This window comes from Suricata suricatta, chromosome 3 (assembly GCF_006229205.1).
Source record: "Suricata suricatta isolate VVHF042 chromosome 3, meerkat_22Aug2017_6uvM2_HiC, whole genome shotgun sequence".
Classification (NCBI taxonomy): Eukaryota; Metazoa; Chordata; class Mammalia; order Carnivora; family Herpestidae; genus Suricata; species Suricata suricatta.
Window position 1 is genome coordinate 1,932,607 of NC_043702.1, and position 14,567 is coordinate 1,947,173.

General features: G+C 65.1%; 1 protein-coding gene across 3 annotated transcripts in view; it reads left to right on the forward strand.

The window, feature by feature from the left end:
* Positions 1 to 14,561, forward strand: part of HDAC4 (histone deacetylase 4) — a 236,661-nt gene extending 222,100 nt beyond the window's left edge. For all 3 annotated transcript variants that reach the window (XM_029933520.1, XM_029933523.1, XM_029933522.1), the window contains 5 exons: positions 2,026 to 2,144; positions 3,606 to 3,739; positions 13,276 to 13,360; positions 13,783 to 13,924; positions 14,394 to 14,561. In XM_029933520.1, the coding sequence (XP_029789380.1) occupies positions 2,026 to 2,144; positions 3,606 to 3,739; positions 13,276 to 13,360; positions 13,783 to 13,924; positions 14,394 to 14,436 (523 nt within the window). In that variant the 3' untranslated portion in view covers positions 14,437 to 14,561. The remainder of the gene's footprint in view (positions 1 to 2,025; positions 2,145 to 3,605; positions 3,740 to 13,275; positions 13,361 to 13,782; positions 13,925 to 14,393) is intronic.
* Positions 14,562 to 14,567: the final 6 nt, after the last annotated feature.

Here is a 14,567-nt window from a genome sequence, read left to right on the forward strand (position 1 = left end):
AGTCTGAGGTGGGCGTGGGACAGATCCCAACTCATGGGGCTGTTTTGTTTTTTGTTCTTTGAGAGACAGAGAGAGCGTGAGCAGGGCAGGGGCAGAGAGAGAGGGAGACACAGAATCTGAAGCAGCTCCAGGCTCCGAGCTGTCAGCACAGAGCCCGACTCAGGGCTCGAAGCCACGAACCGCGAGATCATGACCTGAGCTGAAGTTGGACGCTCAACCGACTGAGCCACCCAGGCGCCCCCCACCTCATGGTTTTTAAGATTTAGCGGAAATACTGCGCCTGTGTTTGTGTGTGGGTGTGGCTGTTTTCGCACGACGAGGTCAGCATCCAGTGGTGGCAGCAAAGGCCCCGCGGCCCGAAGACCCCACTTGCTCTCAGGCCCTTGGCCTGCCGTCCTGCAGCGCCCGACGGTCGTCCCCGCGGTGCAGACCTTGCACGAAGCTGCCCTCGCCAGCCTGTGGCCGAGGCAGTCCCAACACAGCCGTGTGCACAGGGCGCGGCCTCAGAGGAGAGAGAAACAGAAGCAAACGAGAGGTTCCGAAGCCGGCGCTGGTCTCCCGGGCTCGCCCGGCGCGAGGTTCCTGAAGCGGTTCTGGGCTGGCCGGGGGCCGGGGGTGAAGCGGGCGCCTGGCTCCGCCGCAGACGCTCCCAGTGCCCGACCTGATCGGAGGGAAGCCGGAGGCCCCTCCTGAGTCACAGACGCCCTCCTCCCGACGGGCTCGCTCGGTCTTCCAGCGCCGGCGGTGCCCCTCCCTCGCGTCCTGCAAGGTCTTGCCCTCGTGGGCGGTGCCCCAGGGCTCTCGCCCCGTCCACGGCCTGAGGTCGGGCACTTCCATTGGTTCCCGAAGGGAGAAACCGTCCTTGTGGGTTCTGTGGGCCCGAGGCGACTGCTGACTTCGCTGGCACACTTCACAGCCAAGTTCATTCTGTGACATGAGGCAGGAGGGACCGTGGCGGCTCTCACACCCGCCCTGCCGCCCTCTGGCCTCGGCGCTCCTGGCTCGCCAGGCTGGGAGGGGCCGTGTGGGATGAGCCACGGGGCGCCCAGGCCTTGGGAAGCCGCCGGAGCAGGACTGGGCCCTTCGGTGCCCCGGAAGCGAGGGCTGACCCAAGGGACCAGGGACACCCAGGCGTCAAGCTCTGAGGAGGGGCACCCGCCTTTCCCGGACACACGGGCCTGCGCCGCAGCACTGCCCGCCCTGCCCAGAGGGCGGAGGGAGACTCCGGGAGTCTGTGGTGATAGATTCAAACTCGAATAGAGCCAGAGAGCACACGTAAGTGACGGAGGAGGTCAGGGCGCTTCCGGCTGGGACACGTGCTCCCCGTGACCGAGTGCGCTCAGACCGCGCGCTCGTAAGTGCTTGTTTTGTGCTAAGACTGTTTCCCAGCGTTCACGTGACCATTGTCTCCCTGAGGCTCCACCGGACCACGGAGGCTCTCAGTGGGCGTCCACCCTTTGATCTGTCCTGTCTCTTAAGTGCGCTCATCTGGTGTCCCTGTGAAGAGCTCAGGTGTCAGACGCACCAGTGACCTCCCCCGCCGTGGGCGCCAGCGTCCGGGTGTTTGTGGCGGGCACTGTGGCCTGGGGCAGGGGTGCGGGTGGGAGCGTGGCCGCTCGGGGACTCCCCTGTCTTCTCAGCCCCACAGCTGCGGGCCCCTGGTTCCGGGGCAGTCTGCGGCTGTGCTTATCTGGAATCCGGGCCACATAAAGGGAGCGTGGGGGGCGGGGAGCACCTACAGGAGCGGCCAGCCGGGGGCGGAGGCCAAGGCGCGGGGGAGACGTCAGCGGGGGTCATGGGTCACCCCAGCACAGTCCACGAGCCTCCTCCGGAGCCCTGTGTGGTGGCGTCCCCAGGCATCCACGGCGGGGCCTGAATCTGTGAAGTGAGCCGCAGTCCCCTTCAGGGTGCGAGTCCTCGGAGCCCGGCCGCCCCACAGAGCCCTCATCCTGCCGACCTGGGCCAGGCTCCTGCTCCCCACTGTGCCCTGAGCTGACCCAGTGTCGCCCCCCACCCCCTCCGCAGAACCGTGGTCATGCCCATCGCCAGCGAGTTCGCCCCGGACGTGGTGCTGGTGTCTTCAGGCTTCGACGCCGTGGAGGGCCACCCCACGCCGCTGGGCGGCTACCACCTCTCGGCCAGATGTAAGTCGGAACGCAGTCGGGACTCCGCCATGCTCACAGCCAGGCGTGCTCTGCGTTTCAAGTCTCCCCTTTAGTAACAGTGTCTGTGCTGGGTCTTACCAAAAACATGGCGGTGCCTCCCCCCACCCCCCAGAGAACACAGGGCAAACAGCAGATTCACGGGGTGGCCCTCGTGGTGGCCGTGCCCCAGCACAGACCTCAGCCCTCCCTGACCCCGGCCAGGGGCCCACACACCAAGTGGACAGAGGGCCAAGAGCGGACACCGCACCCAGTACCCCCTCCGTGCGTGGCCAGACTGCTGCCCCCCGTGGCCTGACCCTCTGCACTTACAGGCTCCCCTCGGAGCCCCCGCGGGCTCAGGCCCGGCCTCCACAATAGAGCGAGGCCGGCCAGCGAGTGTGTGGGTTTCCCAGTGCAAATAGAAATTAGTTTACACCACCGTGTAGTCTTAGGCGTGCAGTAATGTTGCGTCTGAAACAACATATACACTTTAATTAAACATTACCACTAACCTGCACTGACCCTCATCTGAGCTTTACGGGGGTTGTGATCACGGATCACTGTGACACACGTGTTAATAAGAAACGAGTTTAAAATATCATTGCAAATATGACCAAAATGTAAGGCAGAGACAGAGTGAGCAAATGCTGTTGGAAAAGTGGCGCCCGCGGACCCACGCACTTGCCCGCTCAGGCCTGCGCCGGCCTTCCCTTCAGACAAGGTGCCGTGAGCCGAGGTGCTGGTGGCCCTCCTGGCGGCCTCGGGGCCTGTCGCTGTTTCCAAGCTCCAGGAGGGGACGGACTGCTGACTCAGCCTGTGACAGGCCCCTGAGGGGGGCGCGGTTTTCGCCAGCTTTAATACGCATCAGAATGGTCTGGCGAGGATGCTAATCACCTCTGCCTGTCAAGCATTTTCGCTGGCGGGAGGGGAGGTGGGTGCGGGGGGTGCGCTGTGGCTATTGATGAGACCCAGACGCGCCAGATGCGGTGCGCGAGTCCGGGAGGGGCACGCACTGTGGTGCGTGTGCCCGTGACTGCGTGCACACGCGTGTGCCCAGCACCGTGGCCGGCCAGAACCCCTGGGTGTCTCCGGTCCCCAGGCTACCAGGACACAGCCCCAGGACACGCTCTTGAGGTCTGTTCTGTGGCCCTGGCCTGAGAGCCGGGGGGCTCCTGCTGGGGCTCCTTCCTTCCCCCACACGAGATGATTTGCGGCATTATAAAATCAAAGCACCAAAACCGTAATTCCTACTCTCAAACAGATCAAAAAGAATCCCAAACCGAAATTCTTCAATGAATTTATTGCAATCAGACCTGGCTTCCATTATGTGTTTCAGAGCGCCGGCCCCCTGGGTCTCTGGGATGTGATGTAATGCGTTTCTGGCGGCTTTGATCCGCGGCCAGGCGTCGGCTCTGCGGCCCGCCCTCGCCCTCCACTCACCTCTCCCGTTTCCTGTTGCAGGTTTCGGGTACCTGACGAAGCAGCTGATGGGCTTGGCTGGCGGCCGGATCGTTCTGGCCCTGGAGGGGGGCCACGACCTCACGGCCATCTGCGACGCGTCGGAAGCCTGTGTTTCTGCTTTGCTAGGCAACGAGGTAGGAGGCCCGGGGTCCGCGGCTGCTCTGTGCGCAGGCTCGGGGCTCGACCTGCGGGCTCTGTCGCCTCCGCACGCAGGCCGGGGTCCCGTTCCCCGCCCCGCTTAGCAGGCCCCTCGCGCATTTGACAGAGCCCCCTGTCCACGGCCGGAGGGCTGGGAGCTGCAGGCCTGCCCAGACCCTTTCCTCCGTGGAGGTGGTCCGGGCCCGGTGTCGTAAAGGTGCTTGCTTGCGTGTGCACTTTCCCATCTCCCTCCTTCGTGGACAGTCCCTTCCCGGGGAGGGGGGTTCAAAGGAAGTTCCGGGGACAGCGACACCGTGCAGGTTTGCAGACGGGTGCATGGGGTCCCGGCGACACCTGGGCGTGGGGCCCTGCGCCGGGTCCCCTCCGAGGCCGCGGGACACGGTCAGGGAGCTGCTGGCCTGCACGGCTGAGTCTGGGGGTCCATACGGGACAGGGAGCTTTTCAGGGAAGAGCACCCCGGAGCCCTGCATTCTGGAGCAGTGCTGGGCCGGGCCGCCCCTCCCGGCGGGGGCTACAGGCGGGGACAGCTGCCCAGCTGTGGGGGGACGGAGGCCAGTGGGGTAGGGCCGCCCTCCACGGGGCGCTGAGCGCCTAAGTGTGACCCGAAATGGGTCTGCAGTAGCCACTGTATTTTTCGGAAACGTGCACTTCCTGAAATTTCAAAGCCAACCGAAGGCCTTTTAGGGGGTCACACACCTGTGTCCGGATGCCCTTGGAGGCGCATAGGGCGGCTTCTAGTCCTGGCAGCACAGCTTGCTCTGGCCACTCGCTGGGGCATCTCTGCGGTCCGAGAGGCCAGCGGCTGGTGTGGGGAGCGCGGGCAGGGGGCCCCGGGTCATGGGCCCAGCCTGCAGCAGGAGGCCCAGGGCCTCTGTGGGGGACGTCTGAAGGCAATGCACCGTGCCTTGGTGCACACACTCCGAGGAGGGGCAGACTCCTTGGGTGCCTGGAGCGGGCGCCGCGGTCTCTGTGCTGGGCCGCCTCCGCCTTCCCACCTGGATTCGGAGGAGCCTGGGGGACGCAGCCCTGAACTGCGGCTGGAGGACATGCCGCTCAGGATGGACCCTGTGTGGCAGCGTGGTGCCAGCGTCCCCGAGCCACTCGTGGGCTGTCCTAAGAAGACCTGGAAGGCAGGGTGGCTCGGAGGCCCAGGTGGAGACGGCCCCCGGGGCTCTGGTCAAGCAGGCCCTGGGGGCGAGGGCGCCCCTCCCGTCCCGCTGAGCCCTCTGTCGAGAGGCCCTGAAGCCCAGGGAGGGTGGCGCTCCGAGGAGGCCCAGCCGGGTCCCTGTGCGGGGCCGCCGCTGCCTGGCCCGGGAAGGCTGCTGCCCAGGCCCCTCTCACGCGCTGTGGACGCAGCGGCCCAGCCCAGGGGCTCGGGCCCATCCCACGTCTGCCCTCCTGGATGCCCATCGGGATCACGTAGCAGACAGCGGGACCTGGGCCACCGGGTGACCACAATCTGGGCTCGGCCTGGCTCCCGAGAGCCACTTCACGGGGTGCTTCCAGCTCTGGGTGGTTTGTACTGTCGGTGACCATTGGCCATGAAAAATCATGTAAGCGTGCCGCACAAGTGTTACAGACCAAGCTGTGTAGACGGAGGTGCAGACAGCCCAGCAGGTGGGCTCGGAGGCCCCCAGTCTGACCTGCCGCAGTGAGGGGCCTGGGGTGCATGCCCCTCCAGGAGTAGGGTTTATTTGGGCAGTTTTCTATTTTATCATGTGCCGTTTCAAACTGCCCAAGTCCAAGGTCGGTGGCGATTATGGGGCATCCGGTGAGACCAGCGCCCCTCGCTATACCCTCACGCTGTGGAAGGGACCCGGGGCGACTGCTCCTGGTGGTCACAGCGGCTGCAAGGGAGACACGCGGGCACAGAGACACGGAGATGGGAACAGAGACACAGAAACGGGGACAGGGAGACACGAGGGAGAGGAAGAGACCGGGAGAGTCACACAGAGACGAGGGGACAGTGAGCAGACTCAGCCTGGCGCCAGCCCTCCTGCCCTCGTGCGCACCCTCCCCGCACCCGCCCTCACACACGTGCTGCCGCTCCAGTCAGGCTCTCGGCCCAGCAGGCGCTCGTGGGACGCAGGGTGTGCGCCCCGGGTGTCGGGATGTTGGGAGGGGCCCTCCCCGGTCCCGGAAGCGGGGGCGGGGGGGGGGGCGTGCCCGCCCTGCGCAGAGCATCCTCCTTGCCCTGCCCTCGTGACAGCCGGGAGCAGGGCCCATGGTGACAGCCTGGTCCCCGCTGGCCCCCTCTGTAGAGCAAAGGTGAGGGGCCGGGGGCCCCAGCCGCCCGGTTCCACCCCCAGGATGGGCCTGTCCAGTGGGTTCTGGTGCCACCAGGCTCTCATGTGGCCCTGGCCTCCAGAAAGGCGGTTCACAGGGCCCCTTGCGTGGTGCTGTTCTCAGCGCCTCCCCCTCCAGGGGGACCCGCCTGCCTCGGTGGGGGGCGGTGCTGGCCGCGCCTCTGTGGTCACTGCGTCTGAGCCCTTGACCCCCTCTCATGGCTCATGCCTGCTCTTCCCACACTCTGTTGGAAACCAGCCCCTCCATTCCACAAGCCCTTGTGTTTCCACTGGAAGAGCTGGGGAAACGGGCTGCCGACCCGATGATTACGGGGTTCTGGCCACGTCGTCCCCCCCTGGCCCCCCAGCATGGCTGCGTGCACCTCGGCCGCCCAGCCCCAGCGGGCAGACCGCCGTGACTTGTCACATGACCCGCAAAGTAGCCGTAGCCGGGGCCAGGCCCAGGAGTGAGCGGCCGTGGCCGTGCTCGGGCACAGCAGGGATCTGGCCGAGGACACCATGGCACGTGGTGGGCGCCTGGAGCCTCGAGGAGTGAGCAGGCGGCAGCCCAGGGCTCCCGGAGGCCCCTCAGGAGGCGAAGAGCAGGGCGCCCCCTGGGGCACAGTCAGGGTGTCCGTGTCCCTGGAAGGACCAGGACTGGAATCTGTTCTGGGGGAGCAGCTCTGCTGAGGTCCCTCAGGAGAGGGCCCGACCGCACTCGGGGAGCAGAGAGGCAGGCGCACGGCTGTGGGGAGCTGGGCGGGGCCGGCAGACATGGTGCGCTGGGCGCGGGGTCGGAGCTACGGGTGGGCCCCCTGTGGCGTCCGCTGTGGACGTCCCCGGAAGGAAGCAGGGGCCGGCAGTCTAGACCCAGGGGAAGTGGACTGTGAGGGCCAGAGGGTTGTTGACAAGCCGGCCGGCGTGGCCGGGGCCTGGTGCCGGCCAGAGGGAGGCCCCGGCGTGGACGGCCCCGGCACCGCTGTCGTGGGCGGCTTCCCGCCATTGCGGCTGTTCCCACAGGAGAAGCGTGAGCAGTGACCCCCCTGCTGCTGGGACGCTTTGAGCACCATGTTCAGGATGTTGCAACCCGTTGGTCCTTCAACAGCACTTAACCAACCACGGAGCAGAAAAACGCCTTCTCTTTCTAAAGAGACAGCGAGCGGAAGCCCCGAGCCGCTGTCCCCAGACCAGGAACAGTGGGCAGGGGCCGGCCTGCTCCGTCCTCCGAGTGGGACACTCAGTGTTGTCCTGCTCACTTCTGCCAAGGCCGGCCTTCGGAAGACGGAGCTTAAGACGCCGTTCTGAAGTGTTCCAGACCAAGCATCAGGGCGGCTCGGGGGTCTCTGGTCTGTCTACAGCGGCCCGTTTGTCCCCCAAAAGGAGCCATCTTCTGAAGGCAGCCCAGGCACAAGCGTGATGCTTCGGAGCTCAGTGGCCCGCTTCTCCGGCTGAGCCCCCCTTCCCGGGCACAGGGGCTGGGGGCTGAGCGGGTCTGGCCCCGAGGGGCAGGGCCACCCTCCCTCCGCTCCTGTCGGACGGCCTCTCGTCCTTCAGACCCTCTGTGGAAGGCGTTCCGTCACCCATTTCTCTGCGCCCCACCCCAGCCTCCCCATGCCTGCACCGCCACCTGGCCCCACCTCTGGGAGAGTCACTGTTGCCCCCAAGGATGGACCAGGGCCCCCACCCCGAGCCCCACACCAGCCTGCCCTGCCCAGCCACATTCTGTCATGTCCCCAGGGAGCCGTGGCTTTGCTGGCCCGGCTTCCTCTTGGTCTTTGCTCAGAGAGGACCCCCTGGACACTGCATGGACGCGGCAGCCCGCCCACCCACACACACCCTGTGTCCCGGGGCCCCTTTGCGTTCACACTGTGTCTGGCACCTTCTGGCATTCTGGGGGATTTAGCCCTCCTGGAAGGTTGTAGCTCGCCCGGCAGCCCCCCATCACTAGGAGGACACTGTAAGGCTGGGGACGGGGTCTGCTCACTGACGCAGCCTGAGTTTAGACAACAGTGATTTGCGCTCAGTGCGCTGCCCAGGAAGTACTAAGTGAGAGAACAGACTCCCTGTTAGTCCGGGGGCAATACTTTGAGTCCTGAAGTGTCCCCTGTTGCCTGGCCCTTGCTCCTGACGGTGGGCAGCCCGCACCTGTGGTCCCGAACGGAGCCTGGTGCTGGCTGCCGGACCCCTGCTCGGGGCGAGCTGGCCGGGGGCCCGCCTGCAGGGGACGCACCGGGCTGGCCCTCTGCCCCGCAGCAGCTCTCCGCCATTCGCCACGGACACACACCGCATGCCGCGGGCCACACGCTGTGCTGCCACCTCGCTTCCCTTCTGTCCCTTTACCCCGTTCTTCCTGGAGACCCCACAGGTGCCGCACACCCTTCCCAGGGGCATCCCCTCGGGCTTCTGTGCAAACACTGGGACGGGCTCCGCTTCAGGGTGTCTGTCATCTTTTCCCTGAATTCCACGTGACTTCATGACAGAGAAGGGACAGGGTGGCCAGCACGGGGGAGACGCTTCCTCCGTGTGTGCTCCTCATGCACGCACGCAGTGACCCCTCCCCCTCCAGAAGCGTTCGCCAGGAGCTGGGGACAGAGAGCCAGCCCCGCATCGCCGGTCCAGCCGCAGGAGGATCCCCTGGGGGGCTCTCGGGCGGTGGGGACAGTGCGGTGACACACACACACCACGGTGACTGGAGGGGACAGTGGTGGAGGCTGTCAGGAGGATGACGTAGACCCTGGAGGGCCAGCAGTCCCCGGAGGCTGGCTGTGAGGAGCCCCCACCCCAAGCAGCAAACGCACCCTCCGTTTCAGAGTGAGAATTTATGGAATGAGTTAGGTTTCTACAACCAGTTTTGTCTTAAAAGCAGTAAAATGAAGTTTCTGACGATACTGGAGTCGGGCAGGACAGTCGGGACTCGGCAGCTGTGAAGACCTGCACCCAGTGTGGGGGCCCCGGGCCTCTCCACCCTCCACCCAGGACACCGCTGTCCGCATGCGAGGTCCCCGCTGGTGGGCGGGGAGGGGGACAGGGGGGCCGACCCGCTGTGGCTCCGCTCCTGCGTTTCCCCACCTGGGACCCCTCCGGGTTGTCACGGGCTGGCGGCTCCCGTGAAGTCCCCGCGCGGGGCCTCGGCAGCACGCAGCACCCTGATGTTTGACCTCTGCCGACCTGAGGGGCGCACAGCACCCTGGGCGGGGTGAGCCTCTCTTCAGGTGCCTGTGGGCAGCCCCTGCTTGCTTTTCTGGTGAAGCAGTTTTCCCGAGTATTCTTAGAGGGGGAGATTGGAGGGATGGGTGGGCAGGTGGGTGGACTGATGGACGCGTAGGCATCCTCTCTTTCTCCGTCCCCTGGAAGAGAGAGCGCAGGGTCAGAGTCGTCTCCTCCGTGACTGGCAGGCTCTCCCCGCCCTGAGTTTCTTTGTGGGGACGTTCTAGGTGACTGATTCCGACACTTCTGTCCCTTCTTGAATTGCGGTCAGGAGGTCAGGCCGTGGCAGAGTTGTCCACCAGCCATTTCCGTCTCGCCGGTCGCGCCCCGGCCGTGGCCCCTGCCCCGCCCACCTCCGCGTTCGCATCTGGGCGGCGCCCGCCCAGGCCCGCCGCAGCTTGTCGATTCAAGTTGTTTCAGAGAATCGGCTTTCAGCCCCCGTGTCCTTTTTCTCGCCCAAAAGATGTTTCTACCCCTTTTCTGTGTGTTTTCTTTACGTCTTTGCGCAGGACTGCTCTGTTCTTCTGCTCACTTCTCAAACTGAGCACCTGCCTTCTCCGACGGGCGTCTCCGGCGCCGTGTCCATGGCGCGTCACGGCCACGCGGCACTTCCGGTGCTTTTCATTTCTGAGCATTTCCTGATTACCATCAATCGGTTCTTCGACCCGTGATTGGTGGTTCTTCTGTTTGTTTGAATTTCCAAGCTTGAAGGCTCACAGCTCTCATTTGTTACCAGTTTCTACCAGATCGGGCTGTGGCGGGAGCAGGCGGTGTGGACTGGGGGCGGGGCCCTTCCTCCCCGCGAGGCCGAGCCTCGGCCCGTCGCCCAGGCCCCTCGTGCCGCGCACGGGTGGTCTTCCCTGTTGACCTGTCTGCTCCTCTCGGGAGGCCGGGCCACCCCCTCCCGTGGCGCGCCTCCGTCCGTCCGTGTTGGTCCTGGTGGCGTTCGCTTCCTGCACGTCACGCGGTTTCACCAGGTGTGTCCAAGTTTTAGGTCCCGCCCCAGAATTGGAGCCTTATCCTCCACGTGCAGCGACGGGTTCCCACTCATGCACGTGCAGGCTGCCGACAGCGTCCCGAGGCTTCCGCTCCGTGTTTGTCTCTCGTCCTGTCTTCCAGCGTAAGGCTGGATTTCATCCTGATTTTCATGGCCGGTCCGCAGTGTGCCCCCTAAGCGGAGACTCTGGCCCTAAACGTCCTTCGTTGCTTTGCAGCTTCTTTCAGACTCGCGTCTGCGTCTCCCTCTGCGCTGCACTCGCCTGTCTTCTGCTCTTTGTCCCCGTTGGCTCCTCACCTTCTCTCGACGTGACGGCCTGACAGAGGGCCCCCGCGTTCCGTTCCCCCCGCTGGGTGGGAGGCTGCGGGGCGGTTGTGCTTTCCCGGCAGTGGTGCCGACAGACAGACGTTGACAAGCACCCACAGCGCGGTCAGCGGCCTCCTCCCTCCCCACGCCACCCGGACCCAGGCGGGGCCACAGGCAGCGACACCCCGCTGGACGGGGTTACAAGGACTCGGAAAGGCCCGAGCTTGCCGGGAGCTGGCCGCGCTGGCGCGCTGCAGGTCTGTGTGCTTTGGGGGAGCCCGGCCCCGCCCTCCCGGGCCTCCAGCGCCCCTCACTGGCAGCGCAGGCTCTTCCTTTTGTCCTAATTCCCCCAAGTTGGCGTCATTCCTGTGGCTCCGTGTGGCCCCACGTGTGTGCGTGGCCTTTTCTGCATTGACGCGTGTTCTTTGCTCATTCCTTCTCGCTCCTCAGACCGTCCCCCGGGGCCACTGTGCCTTCAGCACATCCCTTGCGTCCACCAGGAGAAGGTGGTGGCCGTCACCTTCCCCCGTGTGCCTGCTCGGATCTAAGGCATGATGTTACCCTCGCGCGTGCGTGAGCCTCCCTTTCTCTCGGCACCCTGGGACAGCCACACCCCTGCTCAGCCGGCTCCGTGGCCCGGTGTCGGTTCTCTCCAGCGGCCCGAGCCCTGCTTGTCTCTGCGGTTGGGCAGCCTCACCTCAGTCCTGGAGACCCCCGGCCATGGGCACCGTTAACGGCCCCGCCCCTCGGCCTGGTGCATGAGGTTTCCGGTTTTCTCTTCATCTGATCTGAGTTTTCATTTCTGGAATTTGTCTGGCTCTCTTTCAAACGTCCAGTTCAGTCGAGTAATCCTATATTACTGTCTTATTTTTTTATCATAAAAGTCACCTTTATTTTTTTATTGTTTGTTTTTTAATTTACATCCAAGTTAGCATATAGTGCAATAATGACTTCGGGAGTAGTATCTTATTTTTAATGCATCTTATACCGACTTACTTCATCGTGTAAAACGGGTCATTTCAGCAACTGCAGTCTTTGAGGACCCAGATCTCTGTTTTTTCACTAGACCTTTAATCCTGGAGAGCTGGTACCCCCGACGGCCCTGCCCGAGCCCTGAGGTGCCCCGCCTCCGCTCAGTGTTGCGTAGACCGTCCCTCGATTGACGTTTGCTTGGCTTTTCCTCACGGTTGGACGGGGGAGGAAGAGCCCAGGGCCGGGGGCCGCCTCCCCCTGCCCAGGACGTGCCTTCCCCGTGGCTCACCGCTGGGAAGGGAGTCATGAGCCCGTGTGTGAAGTCCTGTGCCCCCTTCCGCTCGTGCCCCGCAGTGCCAGTCAGGAAGTGTGGCTGCGCTCACACTCGCCAGGGAACGGGAAGGGGTGAAGCTCCGCGTCTTGGGGGGGCGTGTGCAGAGATCACTTGGGATTAAGGAACGTGTCTCTCGTCCCCATTTATTTGTTCAGTCGCTTCCTCCTGTCGCACACTCACACTCTGCGTGACGTCCAGTACCGGCCGTGGGTCTTTTCTGTCAGCACACCCCAGTCCTCTGGTCCTGCAAGGCCACGGGCCCTGCTCAGACTGCCCTGCCCCAGCCTCGGAAAACCCATTTCCCCCGGGGGGTCTGGTTCCGTGTACTGGAGTTTCCTGGGGAGTGGCGTAGGGACCGCGTCCGTTCTCCTGACCCCAGTGCACACCGGCTGACCTCTGTGTGCCGATGTTCTGGACGGGGCCCTCCCGGAGCCGAGCTGGCAGCCTGGTCGGCGGCCTGCCTTGTGGACGCGGGCCTCCGGAGAGGGTCTGCGGCTGCTGACCGCCACCCCGCCCTGCAAACCGCGGCCCACACGCCAGGCCGGCTCTCAGCGGGGGGCCGAGAACCAGCCCTGCCCCGCGGCTGACTCTGCGTGTTGTCCACGTGCGGCCAGCTCTTCCGGGGGACGGTGGGCCGTCCTGGGATGCGTGGGTGCCCTGGGCAGGTCCCGCTTCCTTCTGGAACCCAGAACACCTCCCCGCATCGTGTCGGCCTGTCCGGTCATTCAAAGGTTTTCCAAATCGTGTTTGTGTTCTCATGATGTATGTGAAGCCGTGTGCCTGGTGGTCACGCTGGGGACACTCCAGCCTGCCCCGTGGCCCCCCGGCTGTCTCGTGTCTCCTTACCGTCTGCCGCCCGCACTGGAGGAGAACTTGCAGCCAGAGATCCCCTCTGGGAGCTGCTGCTCACTTGTCTCCGTTTCCTCTTCCCCATTTTGGGGAGATCGCCGTCAGCAGGGCGTCCGAGCGTTCTTCGTCAGACTGGGGGCGTGGAAGTGGCGTTTCCGACAAGTAGCCATCCTCTCCCCTGCTGTTGAGCCGGGGTCGCAGGCAGTGTCCCGACAGGCCGCAGGCCGACATCTGGGTACACCGGCCACTCTCAGCACGGCGCCTCCTGACGCGGCGCCTCACCACTAGGCCTCCCGGCCTCCTGAGAAAGTCACCCTAAAGCGGCTAAATGTAGGGGCAAGTGTCTGCCTTCAGCTCAGGTCTTGAGGTCTTACGGGTCGTGAGAAAAAAGACAATCTACTTTTGTTTAAAAAAAACATCATACAGTAAATAGACACGTTTGGGGTTTTCCTCTTCTCCGTGTGCGGTGCGCTCAGCAGACAGGCGCGGACCTTGAGCGTCCTGTTTGCGCACACGGGGGTTCGGTCTCTATTCACACTGTATTTCCACATTTTTTCCCAGCTTGATCCTCTGCCCGAAAAGGTTCTGCAGCAGAGACCCAACGCTAACGCCGTCCGGTCCATGGAGAAAGTCATAGAAATCCACAGTGAGTCGCCTGGGCCAACACTCTGCAGGGACCTCCTAGGGGCGCAGGCTGACCCAAATCACCGGGACTGTCCTGTGGGCAGGCTCCGCCCTGTGCTCCCCACCAGCCTCCCGGCTGAGGAGCCGGCTTGCCCACTCCTCCGTCTCAGAGGGTGTGTGTGGGAGGCCGCCTTGGCACAGGCAGCTTCCAGAGGCAGGGGAGGCCCCGCCCACATGGCCCACCGCCCCTGGGCCCCCCTGGTGCCCCCATTCCAGGTGCCCCCACCTCTGGGAGGACTTGGCTGGCCGTGTGGACGCGCCCAGTGTTTGAGTCTGGGTGCACCCTGGCTTCCGTCCCCCTGAAAGAGATGCTTTTAAAGGAGCCCGGGAGCTGAGCCCCGGGAGGGCCCGGAAGGCCTGGTAACACTGCCTCCCTTGCCGTAGGCCAGTACTGGCGCTCGCTGCCGCGCCTCTGCTCCACCGTGGGACACTCTCTGGTGGAGGCCCAGAAGTGCGAGAACGAGGAGGCCGAGACCCTCACGGCCATGGCCTCGCTGTCCGTGGGCGTGAAGCCCGCGGAGAAGAGGTGAGTGCCCCCCGCCCGGCGGCCCTTCCCCATCAGTGCCACGTTGTGCAGACGGCAGGGGCTTCGCCGTTGTGTGCAGACGCAGCTTCTCCCCCAGGCCCTGCCTCCTGCGCCAGGCCCTCCCCGGAGGGATGGCGGGCAGGGGTCCCAGGAGAGAACCAGAGAAACGCTTGGAGACCCTTCACTCTGGAGCAGGGGGCCGTCCACGGCCGCTCTTGGGGGACAGGGAGCCCGGAGCAGGCAGTTGGAGGGCGCGGTGTAGGCGGCAGCGGGAGGAGGACACGGGGTAGGCAGCGGGGGGGGGGGGGGGGGGGGGGGGGGGGGGGGGGGGGGGGGGGGGGGGGGGGGGGGGGGGGGGGGGGGCAAGGGCGCAGGTGCGGGACGCTCGCAGAGGCAGACGGGCGCCGCCCCTGACCGTCCCCTCTCCCCCTCTGCCCTGCCCGCCGCACCCCTCCCCCCTGCACCGCAGCAGACCGGAGGAGGAGCCCATGGAAGAGGAGCCGCCCCTGTAGCCGGCCCCGCAGCCGCGGTTCTCCTGTCTGTCTGTCCCTGTCTTGAAGCTCCGCCAAGCAAAGGTCCTGTTTCTCCGCGGCCCGCCCGCGGCCTCCGGCCAGGGCTTGAGCGGCTCGGGGAGCTCTGCCCG